This window comes from Cygnus olor, chromosome 1, assembly GCF_009769625.2.
Source record: "Cygnus olor isolate bCygOlo1 chromosome 1, bCygOlo1.pri.v2, whole genome shotgun sequence".
Classification (NCBI taxonomy): Eukaryota; Metazoa; Chordata; class Aves; order Anseriformes; family Anatidae; genus Cygnus; species Cygnus olor.
This window is the reverse complement of record NC_049169.1, coordinates 98,959,188-98,970,988: the sequence shown is the minus strand read 5'-3', so window position 1 is coordinate 98,970,988 and position 11,801 is coordinate 98,959,188. Positions and strand designations below refer to the sequence as shown.

Genomic DNA, 11,801 nt, shown 5'->3' with positions numbered 1-11,801 from the left:
TGGATTGCTCAGGGTCTCCACCAAGCAGTATTACTTGTGGGGTTGCCTCTGAAGTGAGGTTAAATATTTTCCAGTTTGCGAGATTTTAATTTGGTTCAGTGTATCCATGTATGAAATTCAGATCAGTCTCTGGATTGTTGCAATATTTTTCTTACCCCCACAGAAATACTCATTTGCCGCAGTTTGTTTGCTGCTGCTGCTGTATAAACATACTTTTCTTTTAAAAACACAAGATGAAGCAGTTACATTTTTTGCTATCATATGGTCATACTAACAAAAAATCTTAGCTATCAAAATATAGTTTTGACAGACAAATGTGTAATGTTTTACAGATTGATAGGAGGGAATACAGTTCTGCCTGAACTTTTGAAGAGATTGCTAGAAAAGGCCAGAGTTTTGCAGGGATGCTATATTGGTGATTGTTTCTGCTAAGAGATAAAATAAACTGTTGCTGTTGTATTTTTTTTCAAAAAGAAATACAGATATTTTCTCCATATAGATAGAAATGAAGGTACATATTCACTTTAAACGAATTTACACTCAATTGTACGTACTTACATTTTCAGGAGTAAAATACTCTTGCATTTATGGATGCTGTTTTATAGTTGTAACTTAAAAATATTTCCTTAGTAAGTTCTCCCCAGAGGACGCAAGTTAAAGACGATGGATTTCCTGTCCAAGGCTGTGAAGACATCTTGGTAGTTGGACTGGCAGTGTGTTGGGGTGGAAAAGATGCCTACTATATCTCTTTACAGCAGATGCAAGACCAGAATGGTGAGTGAGCAGACAGGCTGTGCTGCATTACATGACACTGTATTTCAATAAAGTACTTGTGACAGATAGATTTTTGGAAGTACTATGATTATCCCTAACCCAGCTCAGTTTTGTGATGGAGTGCTTTAGCCATATTATGGATCAGCACTTTTTAGCATTCAGCAGGCTTGAAGAAGTTGCTATGGATATATCTGTGCTGCTACATAATAAGGCCAGGTAATTGGCTCAGGTGCTGAACTGTTGCTGATGTGTACTGCTTACATGTTAGCTTACTCCTGTGTTCCCTCTAGCTTACTTGCTTTTCTCTTACAACCTCTTCCAAATTCGATTCTCTAGAACAGATCTCAGGCTACAATGCTGAATATAACCCAGTCTGCGCTAATGGCTACGTTTTGATTCCTGGCCTTCCTTTTTTAGTAGTATAGACACAACACACTGTTTCTTGGGAGCCATTTCTGGTGTGATAAAGTATACAAAAGAGGTATAGATTTATCGTTATTTGTTCACTGTCCTACTGTTGTTTTAGTTGATCATATTCAAGATTTTCTCTAGCTTTACTTATACAGTGGGTATAAAGTTGATTTTGCTTGAATTTTCTGCCTTAGAAATCAGTCTGAGTTTGGCACCACCGCCTTTGGACAAAAACCTATCTGTAACAGAGAGATTGCAGCATCTGCAGCTCTACCTGCAGAAGAAGCAGGAGCGCTCACTTGTCGTGTATAACTTCATTCAGCACTACAAGACCCTGGTGATGGCTTGTGGTATCTCCTTGGAAGGAAGTTTTGAGGACCCAAAGGTTGGCAGGATTAAGTAATTTATCTTGGGTAAAACTACTAGTTTAAACACACAAATGCAAAGACAGGAGTTACTTTCTGGTACTTGTCTTCTGTAATTTACATTTAAATATGCACCTCTGCCAGGGGGTTTAGGGAAATTTTCTTCCAGTGGAAAATCTAGAACAGTATTTAGAGGAGACTTCTTGTACTGTGTGTGTTCATGGTGCCTGCAAGAGAAACAGGGCAGATTCAGTGACATGTTAACTCATTATTCTTTCATGCCTGAGTACTTAAGTGGGGAGGATGAGTGTAAATCCCTGGATGGGCATGAACTCTTGGCTTGTTGCTTATAAGAAGCTACCGACTGAAACGGCAGAAGTGCTTCTGGGCAGATTATTGAATCTGAGAGCAGAAGACTTTGTCACTAAAGGATTTACCTGCAATTTGTGTGGACCACTTTGCTACTACTATTTCCTCAAAACAAAACAAAATTTACATGTAATTTCAAAAGGTATGGGTACCATCTGTTATTCGAATGAAACTCTAGGAAGAGGTAAAAGGACCTTCTTGTCGTTGATAGAAAAAGCTCTATGCATAGAAATTTCTGTTTTTGATTTTTACAGCTTACATCACATGTAGGCTGAATACCATGATGGCAATATTGAGGTCTGCAGGTAAGTAGCAAAGCTGTTCAACACTAGGACAAACTTAGCTTTTCATACTGAAATCTAGTTCTAGGATGAAAATGAAGAGCAATAAAAGTAGCACCTTTCCCCATACTGTTCCATGTATGAAAAGAAGTCATACTCGTATTTGTTAAATTTAGTGATGCAGTGAATATATACATACATACACATTCACACCTCCACATCCCCCACATACCCCTACCTATTTATGTGTTTACCTTCTGCTTGTGTGGCAGAGACAATGTAGAAACCTGTGCTTCATCCTATTTTGACACAACAAATTGAAATATAGCTATGAGTGAAATTGTTTTGAAGACAGTGGGAGGTAGGAGGCTTACTGAGAATAAAATTTGCCATGCACTATTCTCGCTACTAGTGCTGATATGCAGAAAATAGGAAAGCTCAGCTTGACTCATATTCTAGATCAACAGCAAGTCTTGATTTTTACAAAGTCAGTTTTCAGAGTAAACACGTTTTGATCATGATTGTCGTATTTAATCCCTTTTATGTTAGGATTTAATAAGTAAAAAAATGCAGGACAGCATTTTTAGATGTGTTAGGTCGACAAAGGGTAAGATCTTCAAATGTGCAGAATTAACTTTCAGTTAAAATGAAACTTTTCGTTGACTTATGCCATCTTAAAGGTTTTAGCTGAAATCATGTAACTTTTCCACAGATTCTTACAGTCTGCCAGACAAATCAAGAAAAATCATCTGCAGTAAAACCTTGCGTTAACCCCCAGTCAAATATTAATATCGTGTTATGATTAAAATGGAAAAAAGGTCTCATGGAGGTCTCTCTTTTTAAGGTTGCATGTTGGCTGCTTGATTCTGGCTCTAAGGAACGTACACTTCACAGCATGGTGACTACATTTCTACCCAATGAGCTACCTCTACTGGAAGGGGTAGGCACTGGCCAGGGAGTGCAAAGCCTGGGGCTTAGTGCCAGTAGAGATCATTCAGGGCGGTACAGAGCAGCAATAGAATCTGTGCTGATCTTCAATGTCATGAACCAGCTCCATGATGAATTACAGAAGCAAAATCTGACAGGTAAAGAGAGCTCCTCCACTTGAGGGCAAAGACAGACGGTAAGGGTAGCTATACTACCATAAACTGAATGATCAGTAGAAAAGAGAGGAGACTTGGGAGTTCTTATCTAAGTGTATTCTGTAGTAAGATGTTAATCTTTTAAAAGAAAAGAGGAATATTCCTTTGGAAATAATCTGTTTTGTCAAAAAATCAACCAGGGGAAAATTTGTGAATTCATTATAGGATTTAAGATGATTTTGTATCCCAAATATCCACCAGTTCCACTGGTTCAGGCAGCTACCTGAGGTTAAATAGACCTGAGTCTAATTTAAAATCTTTGAATCAAACAGATCCTTACCTCCCAGGTTAGTACCCTGGTCACTATGAGGGCACTTCTGGGTCTCTCTGTGGTTTCTCATCAGCATTTTGAAAAACCCTTTCTTTTCCTTGTCAGATACAATTTTTAAAATCCTCAGATATTCTCTGAAGGATATTTCTTGCTCTTTGGCCTGCTAATGTAGCATTCTTTCCCTTATGTGCATTGTGCCCATGAATCTTTTGTGATCCTGTAACAAATGATCTGGTGCTTTGGCACTAACATTTCCTGAGTGTTCCTATTTGAAAAGAAACAAAAAAGCCAAAAAGTGTGTACCTATTGATGGGTTTTGTGATGTTATTTCTGCTAAATTGCATCCAGAGCCTAAGATTAAGGTCTGTCCAGTCTTACTGATGTCTTTTATTTCAAGTTTACCACATCATTTATGACTGTGACAACTAAACCTTAGAACATTTTTAAATAGGTGGGTGTTGGAATGAAAGTGTATCAAGCTAGAAAGCTTTACATTAAGCACATCTGCTTAATGTAGACATCCAAGGAGATGTGTATTTCTTAGGGAACAAATCAGCACATTTCTGATAGAAGTTAACTTAAATACTTTTGTGATAAATGTCTTACCATGAAATATTCCAGAAATAGAAGTATTTAAATTAAATCTATTAAAAGATTTCAGTGTGTCAGGACATTCAGTTTTTTAAAAACCAAGAATTTCCCTGTTGCTTTTTTATGAAACTGATGCTGTTGATCTGTTTTTGATGTTAAGTTTTTCTTGTCATTTGTACTTACTACAGAAGTGTTTTCTAAAGTGGAGATGCCCAGCCATTATTGTTTGGCTCTGCTGGAGCTGAATGGCATTGGCTTTAGCAAAGCAGCATATGAAACCCAGAAACAGGTCATGCAAGCTAAACTAACTGAGATTGAGACCAAGGCATATCAGCTGGCAGGCCACAGTTTCTCCTTGACCAGCCCTGATGACATTGCAGAGGTACGTGAGGATTACAGTGGGAGGGAGAAGGCCTTCTCAGAAGTTACTCTCACGATGCTTTTGCTTATGTGTATATGCATATGAAGAAAGGACAAAACACAATTTAACTCTTCTCAGAGTTGATTAGTCTTTATGCTAATTATGAGCTTGCTGCCTGCAAGGTGCTGTACATCTACTTGTTACTGATCGTTGTGATTTCTGCTAACGTCAGCAGAAATAAGGAAGGTAGAAGTGAAGTGGAAATAAACATGTCTGTACAGGACCTTGGCTCCTCATGGAGCATGAGATGGTCTGCCAATCAAATGGCTTTTGGAATAGTTTGGATTAATGGTGCAGGACTAGACCAGCTTTGTTGGAACAGCAGTATTTTGCATACATTAGATGTGATATCATGTAATCTCAGTCTAAATATAGTTGTACTGAATAAGCTGAGTTGTTGCTCTTGTCCCTTCACAGGCATGAAAGAGAAGGAAAGACTGCTTTACAAGTTTAGAATGCATTACTGCCTTTTTTTAAGAACCTGTCAATTTGTTTATAGAACTGATTTCTTTTTTAAAAGCCTAGGAAACAGATTTATATTTAAATTACTGATGCTTTTATTCCTGAATAACATTACTTTCTGTTTCTTATGTATGCTACATGGTATCACAGGAGTAGCTTAGGATTGCTATGCATACAGTTCTTTGGTTTAGTTCATTAATTTCTTTTTGAGGGGCTATACTTGATATGTAATAATAAGTAATGAAAATTTGCAAGCAGCAATCACTAAAAGAAGTTCACAGAAATATTCCTGCTTTGTTGCAAATGCAGAAGTTTTGCTCTGTAGTATTAGCCCGAGTTAGAGCTCCTGAAATAATGCTCAGCTCTAATTTTACTCGGCTTCATGGAAAAGGGGAAGAAAAGTTTTTCTGAAATGCTGTTCTTTGAACTAGAGGCTTGTTTTTCATGTAGAAATTTTGTTAAGAATCACATGAAGTATCTTTTACAGATTAGTAGAGCTTCCCTCTTCTAATTTTGTGTCAGTAAAACTTTTATGCTACATAAATGTGTGAGATAGAAACTTCTATTCCTTTCTGCCAGCTGTGAAATGAAATACAATAGCTGTTAAATTGTGTACAATGCTACATAGAATGAAAAATGAAGAACTGTGTTGTATACGTCAACTAGTGAGCACATACTTCATTTTCCAGCCTTTGATAATTTGTTAGAAAAACTAGTATTCTGGCTATACTATAAAAAGTATTTGTGACCACCTCCATCTGTGCCATTCATGTTGCACTGAAGCCTGTTTCCTACTAACCCTTCTTTTTCTTCACCAATATTCTTTCCACTATTAGTCATCTTAACTCTGTTTTATTATAGTTGACTATCAGTAGTAACCTCACTGATTGGATGGAGTTGATTACCCTCCCTAAAAACATACCTCTGAACTCAAACTTACAGTATTTAGGAGATGAGATTTTAGAATCCATTTTGTAGCTAATTAAAAGAAGAAGGAATGACTTTGACAGCAGAGATCTTTAATCAGCTTTTTAATTACCTGAAGCATTCCTACTGTCCTTTGGCTGAAATAAGCTGTTTAAGTGCTGAATCCCTTTTTGTGTTCTCCTGGGAGTAGCATGCAGAAACTGATTTGAAACTTTGGCCTTTTTCAGGTTTTGTTCCTGGAGCTGAAACTGCCACAAAATGGAGATGTGACAGTTCAAAGAAACAAGAAAACTCTGGGTTACACCAGAAGAACAACTGCTAAAGGAAACATGGTTAGGTTGAGCAAGCAGTTCAGTACAACCAAGGTACAGTAAAGTCTGGGTCTAGTCTAAAAGTAGTTGTAAAAGTAACTCCCTCTTCCTTCACACATCCACTGCTTGGATACCTTGGAGTTAGGTATGCTGACTTAGGTGAAAGGAAACTTATTACTGCCTCTCCTCTGCTAGTTACCACTGTAAATTCAAACTGGATTCAGCCTTCTTCGTTAGCAGTTATTAACTATTCCTACGCTTCTAAAGCCCAAGTATAGCGAGGACATAACTTCAAATAGCAGGTTTCAGTGAGAATAGTCAGGCAGAATTTGATTTCTCAAACCAAATGTAAGACCAAAATAGTATAATCATTTTGTAAAACCAATAGCAGAAGAATGTTTCAACATCAGCTTGAAAGATACTTAAATATCATGGTGATTAAGTACAGTATTTTTCCTACCATTTACCACACAGTCTGTATTTTGTGCTTCAGAGAATGCTTCTTCAGAATGGTTGATCTTATGGTTTATCAAATTTAGCGTTTCAAAAGATTGTATATATGTGAAGGTGATCAACTACTGCAGGCTAATGGGTACTCTTGTCAGACAAGTGACATTAGCAGATATATATGTTCCCCATTTTCAGGACTCATTAACGTATTGTTTTCTTAGTTTCACCTTGTTCAGTGTAGTCACTGGCTGGAAAGCAAGTACTGATTTTTGAAACTAAAGTGGCTGTGAATAAATAAGTGTGGTAGTGGTGGCAGAGCAGGGAGCAAGAAGCAAAGTGAGGATTCCTTCCTTTTGTGATGTGGAATGCAGAGGTTGTAACTGCCTGCTACATCAAAAAATGTTACATCTGAGAAATGTTTGTATAACATTATCTTTTGAAAAGTGCTCTTAGCATGTAGATAAGGGAGAAGAGGGAGACAAATATGCAAGAAGATGGAGGAGAAGCATTAAGCTGAGCAAAAATAGGCAATGTAGGGGTCCTGTGGCAAGTGATGCCATGAGCATTTCAGGTGACTTACTGGTTGGTGCAGACTAACGGTAGTGATGAGGATGCAAAAGTCCAAAGAGAGGTGATTGCCTTGTTTGTGTGTAATAAAACTGCAGCTGTATCTCGTGGTGTTTTTGTTGTCCGTGTGTAGGCAGTATAAGTGGAAAAGATAGCCATTTGATTTTAAGGCAATGAAACTGGAAACTCACTGTGGGTGAAGGAGTTACTTTTCCCTGCAGAATTGCAAAAATAAATAAATAAATATATTTATATATTTTATATATTTTATTTATAAATAAAGCTTTTAAGGCAATTAATTATAGTTGTGCTCTTTTCTCTCCACAAGGATGTTTTGCAGAAATTAAAGACACTTCACCCATTGCCAGGGCTCATACTAGAATGGAGGAGGATCAACAATGCCATTACTAAAGTGGTGTTTCCGCTACAGAGGGAAAAACGATTGAATTCTGTATTGGGAATGGAAAGGATATATCCAGTGTCACAGACTCACACAGCTACAGGTAAAGAAATGTGTGCAAAATTTTCCCTTGTTATTAACTTTTGACAGTGTTTGTATGAGGTAAAGATCAAGGAAACCAAGACTGTGCTCTCTTTCAAAACAAATAAAAATACAGAAATACGTCTGTCATGTTAACCTGCCCTAAAAGTCTAAGTGTGTTAAAATACATATTTTTTTTTGTTCCCCAAGAAGTATTATTCATTTCTTGCATATACTAGCATGTAAATCTCTGACCCTGGAACAGGTTCTGGATTTTAGGGTTTCTTATTAGTGACAACAAAGTGCTGCAGTGGAACCACCTTAATGAGCTGGAGCTCATTAAACCCAAATTGTTTTTCCTTTTTTTCAATTTTCTCATTTTTTTCCCCAAAACATTTGGTTGTTGGAGATGCAGATGTGTGTTCTCCTGTGTTAGGTTAGAGAGGCTCCTTTTGGACTCTCACTTAATTATGCCTTGTCTTCCTTCTCAGGTCGAGTAACTTTCACGGAGCCGAATATCCAGAATGTGCCAAGAGATTTTGCGATTGAAATGCCCACTGTGGTTGAAGAAAGCCCACCCTTTCGAGCTGTTTATTCTCGTGCTGTTTGTGGCAGTAGGTAGGAAGGGTCTTAGCAAAGCTTCTGTCTGCTTGCCTAGTCTTAATGTGGTCAATTTGTGAAATTTCTCTTTTCTGACTTTGCCTGTGGCTGCTGTCTTGTCAGTGTGACTTATTACTCAGTGTTTCCCGTACACTTTCAGAGGAATAAATACCAGAGCATTCAGTGACACATGAAAGACATAATAATACTAATGGCATGTGGCTCCATGTAGCCACTTGCTTTCTGTAGTTCTTTATGAAACCCTACAGTTGGATGGAAAGCCTGAGTCTAAGGAGTAACTAAACTGGTTAGAATCTGGTTTGACTTCCTAAGAGCTACATTGAAAGAGGGTGGGATATTGTGGAAGGAGTAGAAGAAAGTTCAGACATTTTATGCTGTGCAGCTCACTGTGTAAAGGAACATGGGCAAACATATTTGTTGTTCTTTGCTATTAATTTCATTTGTGATAAAGCACCTTCTTCAAAAGCATGCAGGTAGCACCCTATTTGGACATCATTACATGCCAATGAATAAGCAGTTGCGTGGAAGTCGTGAACTGTCAAGGTGGATTATTTGGCAGCTAGTTTGTGAGCCTTCATACTTGGTTGTGGTTTTCTCTCCTTTCAGTTTCTCTTCTTCTCCCACTCAGGTTCTTGTTCCACATGTTCTCTAGGAGAAGAACCAGGACTAGCCATGGAGGCAGAAGTGTAATTTTGAGAAATAGCTCTGGCAATGCTTAGGCTTGCAGCAGTTATGCAGGACTGTGAGCTGGGTTCCATAGAGAAGCAGCCCATCAATTGAAAGGAGTCCTTGCTGAACTTGAGAGAGGCCTGCTTTTCAGACTGATTTTTTGGAAATACATTCCTTAGTTAAACCACTGTGTTCGGAAGCAGTGCAATTACAGAGGCACAGAAATGACTTCTGGCACAAAAGAAGCTGTCATGTAGTCTAAATCTGATAGGTCTTACAAACTTCAGTCCAAAGTGTCTTTTTTTCTTAGTAATTACCATACCTGTCTGTCTCCTTCTTTTTACTGTAAGAAGTTTCTGACCAAAGCAATGTAACTAAATTAGATAGTGATTAAAAGCCCTTACTCATAAAAAGAAATTGAGAACTTCTGCTGGACGGTGTGATTATCTGTAGCTCCTGCATTTTGTCCCTCACCTTTATTTCTTTTGAAAACGTATTTCTGTGACTGTTGTGCTATCCTTCATCTCCTTGATCCCTACCATCCCTGAAAAGACGAGGTATAAGAAGAAAAGGGAGTGCCCAAGGGAAGAACAGGTGGTGTCTTCTATGCTTTGCTCTGCTGGATTATCATGGATCTCAAAGAGATACCTTTTTCATTCTAATAAACAAGTTGATCAGGTCCCTGACCCAGATTTCAAGGGCTTATAAAGGCCTTTCGCTGGACAATTTTTTGCTCAGTCTTTAGCAAGGAAACATGCAGGGTGTTTTAAGCATATCATTTGCAACTTTTGCTCTGTTTTTACAGGTATACTTTTGGTTTTGCATGTGTACTTGTGATGCCGGGGGGGGTCTTTTCTGTCTCTATTAGCAGTTGGTTGGAGTAGATGTTCTGCATATGAGAACAATGTTGATAGAAGACTTGGCACTCAAGGTGGAGTGTTGAACTTTTAGGATTCCTGTAGGACTCCTTTCTTGCCTTTTTGGAATGCTCCTGTCACAGATCTGGGGCTTTTCATCTTACCTGTTTTGGATCATAATTATCCAGTTTCTGGACCAAACCCTAAATATACTAGGAATATTTACCCCTAAATCTATTCAGTCAGTAAATCCCATCAGGTGTACATATGGTCTCAAATTCTCACATGGTCAAATTAGGTATGGGTTGTCCAGCAAAGTGGAATAGAGGCTACTGTCTTACTTGCTTTCACTGATTCTTTGTGACAAAAATGATTATGTATCTTTAAGTGTTTTAAACATTGTTGAAGAAAAGTCATTCTTTGTCTCCACAGAGGTAGAAGGCATTCCAGTATTTTGCCTAATGGTGTAAATATTCAGGATGAAGACAGATCTGAAGGAAGAGGAATCCCATTTTCTGTTAGCATGCGGCATGCTTTTGTTCCCTTCCCAGGTAGTAGCCAGATCCTGCTCTGTGTAAGCTACTTGTTAAGAATATAGATAACAAAAAGATCTTCTGAAGAGTTAAGAAATGGTGATGGTACATATCTGAGCAGTCTCCTTGGGAAACAAATGCAGTAGTTAGTGTGCTCTCAAAAATATTCACAAGAGGACTGTAAAGAAGAACGTTTTAATTCGATATTCAAATGTTTTTATTGCAATGTTCACACCTTTATTCCCTCTCTAAGAATACATATTTTTTTAAGGAGCTATACTTAAAGAGCTCTTAATGCACAAATTGCACTCTGCTAGGATTCTCTCTATCCCAATGTCTATTTTCACATTGTCTGCCCTGGCTTAGTACAAGTCTGCTGGTCTGATCTTTGTGCTAGATTTCTATGTGGACACCTGGTCAGATACCTCTCCGGGTATATTTGATGTAGGGTCTGGATGGTAAACAGGCAGGCCTAGGCATTGGGGAAACAGGCATGAATTTGTTAGATTTTATTTCTACTGCTGACTGGCACAACTTTCAGCAGGGACAGAAGCAACTTCTAAAGGTATTCACAAGAAATAGAGGCTGAAGTTGCATAGACAGGGCTGTAGGAAACTTTCAGAGCAGCAGGTGCAAGCACAACACCTAAGAAACATGAGTCCTTTTCACTGTGGTTAGCCTCTGTGAGGTTAACTCCAGGAGATGAGGGGAAAGTTCTGTGGTTTAGTAGTAGATCTTATATCTTCTTTGCTGTTACTACATGGACATAAATGATGGCAATAGTCAAGAAGATGTGATTTGGGCCTTCAGTTTCTGAAGGGGTGGAGAGTCATGCACTTGGGATGTTGTTGCAGTAATTTATAAAATAATGATTTAGACTAATTTGTTGACTTCAGGTGGCTTAATCTTGTCTGCTGATTACTCTCAGCTTGAACTGAGGATCCTTGCTCATTTGTCTCATGACTGTCGACTCATTGAAGCCTTGAACAGGGGTTCTGATGTCTTTAAGAGCATTGCAGCAGAATGGAAGATGATTGATCCTGAAGCTGTTGGAGACAGCACCAGACAACAAGCTAAACAGGTAATTTTTAGGAAAAAAACAGCAAATTTCTTGGCAGGAAGGTTTAGTGTTCAAAACATCAGGAGTCATAATAGTATGGTTTTCTGTTTGAGTTTGGCTGTGACTTTTCAGTAATTGGTTTGTAAGTCCTCCTGATCCTAGCAAGTTTTAGCTGGGGCTGTCTGGGTTTTGGGGGATGGGAGTGGAGAAAGGCAGCATGAATGCCTCAGACTTGAAG

General features: G+C 38.3%; 1 protein-coding gene across 1 annotated transcript in view; it reads left to right on the top strand.

Annotated features, from left to right (window-relative positions):
• The window catches only part of POLQ (DNA polymerase theta), a 54,387-nt gene that overhangs the window by 31,855 nt on the left and 10,731 nt on the right, over positions 1-11,801 (top strand). Inside the window, exons 17-25 of the mRNA XM_040562753.1 lie at positions 631-774; positions 1,380-1,570; positions 3,045-3,285; positions 4,393-4,586; positions 6,242-6,379; positions 7,671-7,845; positions 8,315-8,441; positions 10,403-10,521; positions 11,400-11,584. Coding sequence (XP_040418687.1) covers positions 631-774; positions 1,380-1,570; positions 3,045-3,285; positions 4,393-4,586; positions 6,242-6,379; positions 7,671-7,845; positions 8,315-8,441; positions 10,403-10,521; positions 11,400-11,584 — 1,514 coding nt within the window. The remainder of the gene's footprint in view (positions 1-630; positions 775-1,379; positions 1,571-3,044; positions 3,286-4,392; positions 4,587-6,241; positions 6,380-7,670; positions 7,846-8,314; positions 8,442-10,402; positions 10,522-11,399; positions 11,585-11,801) is intronic.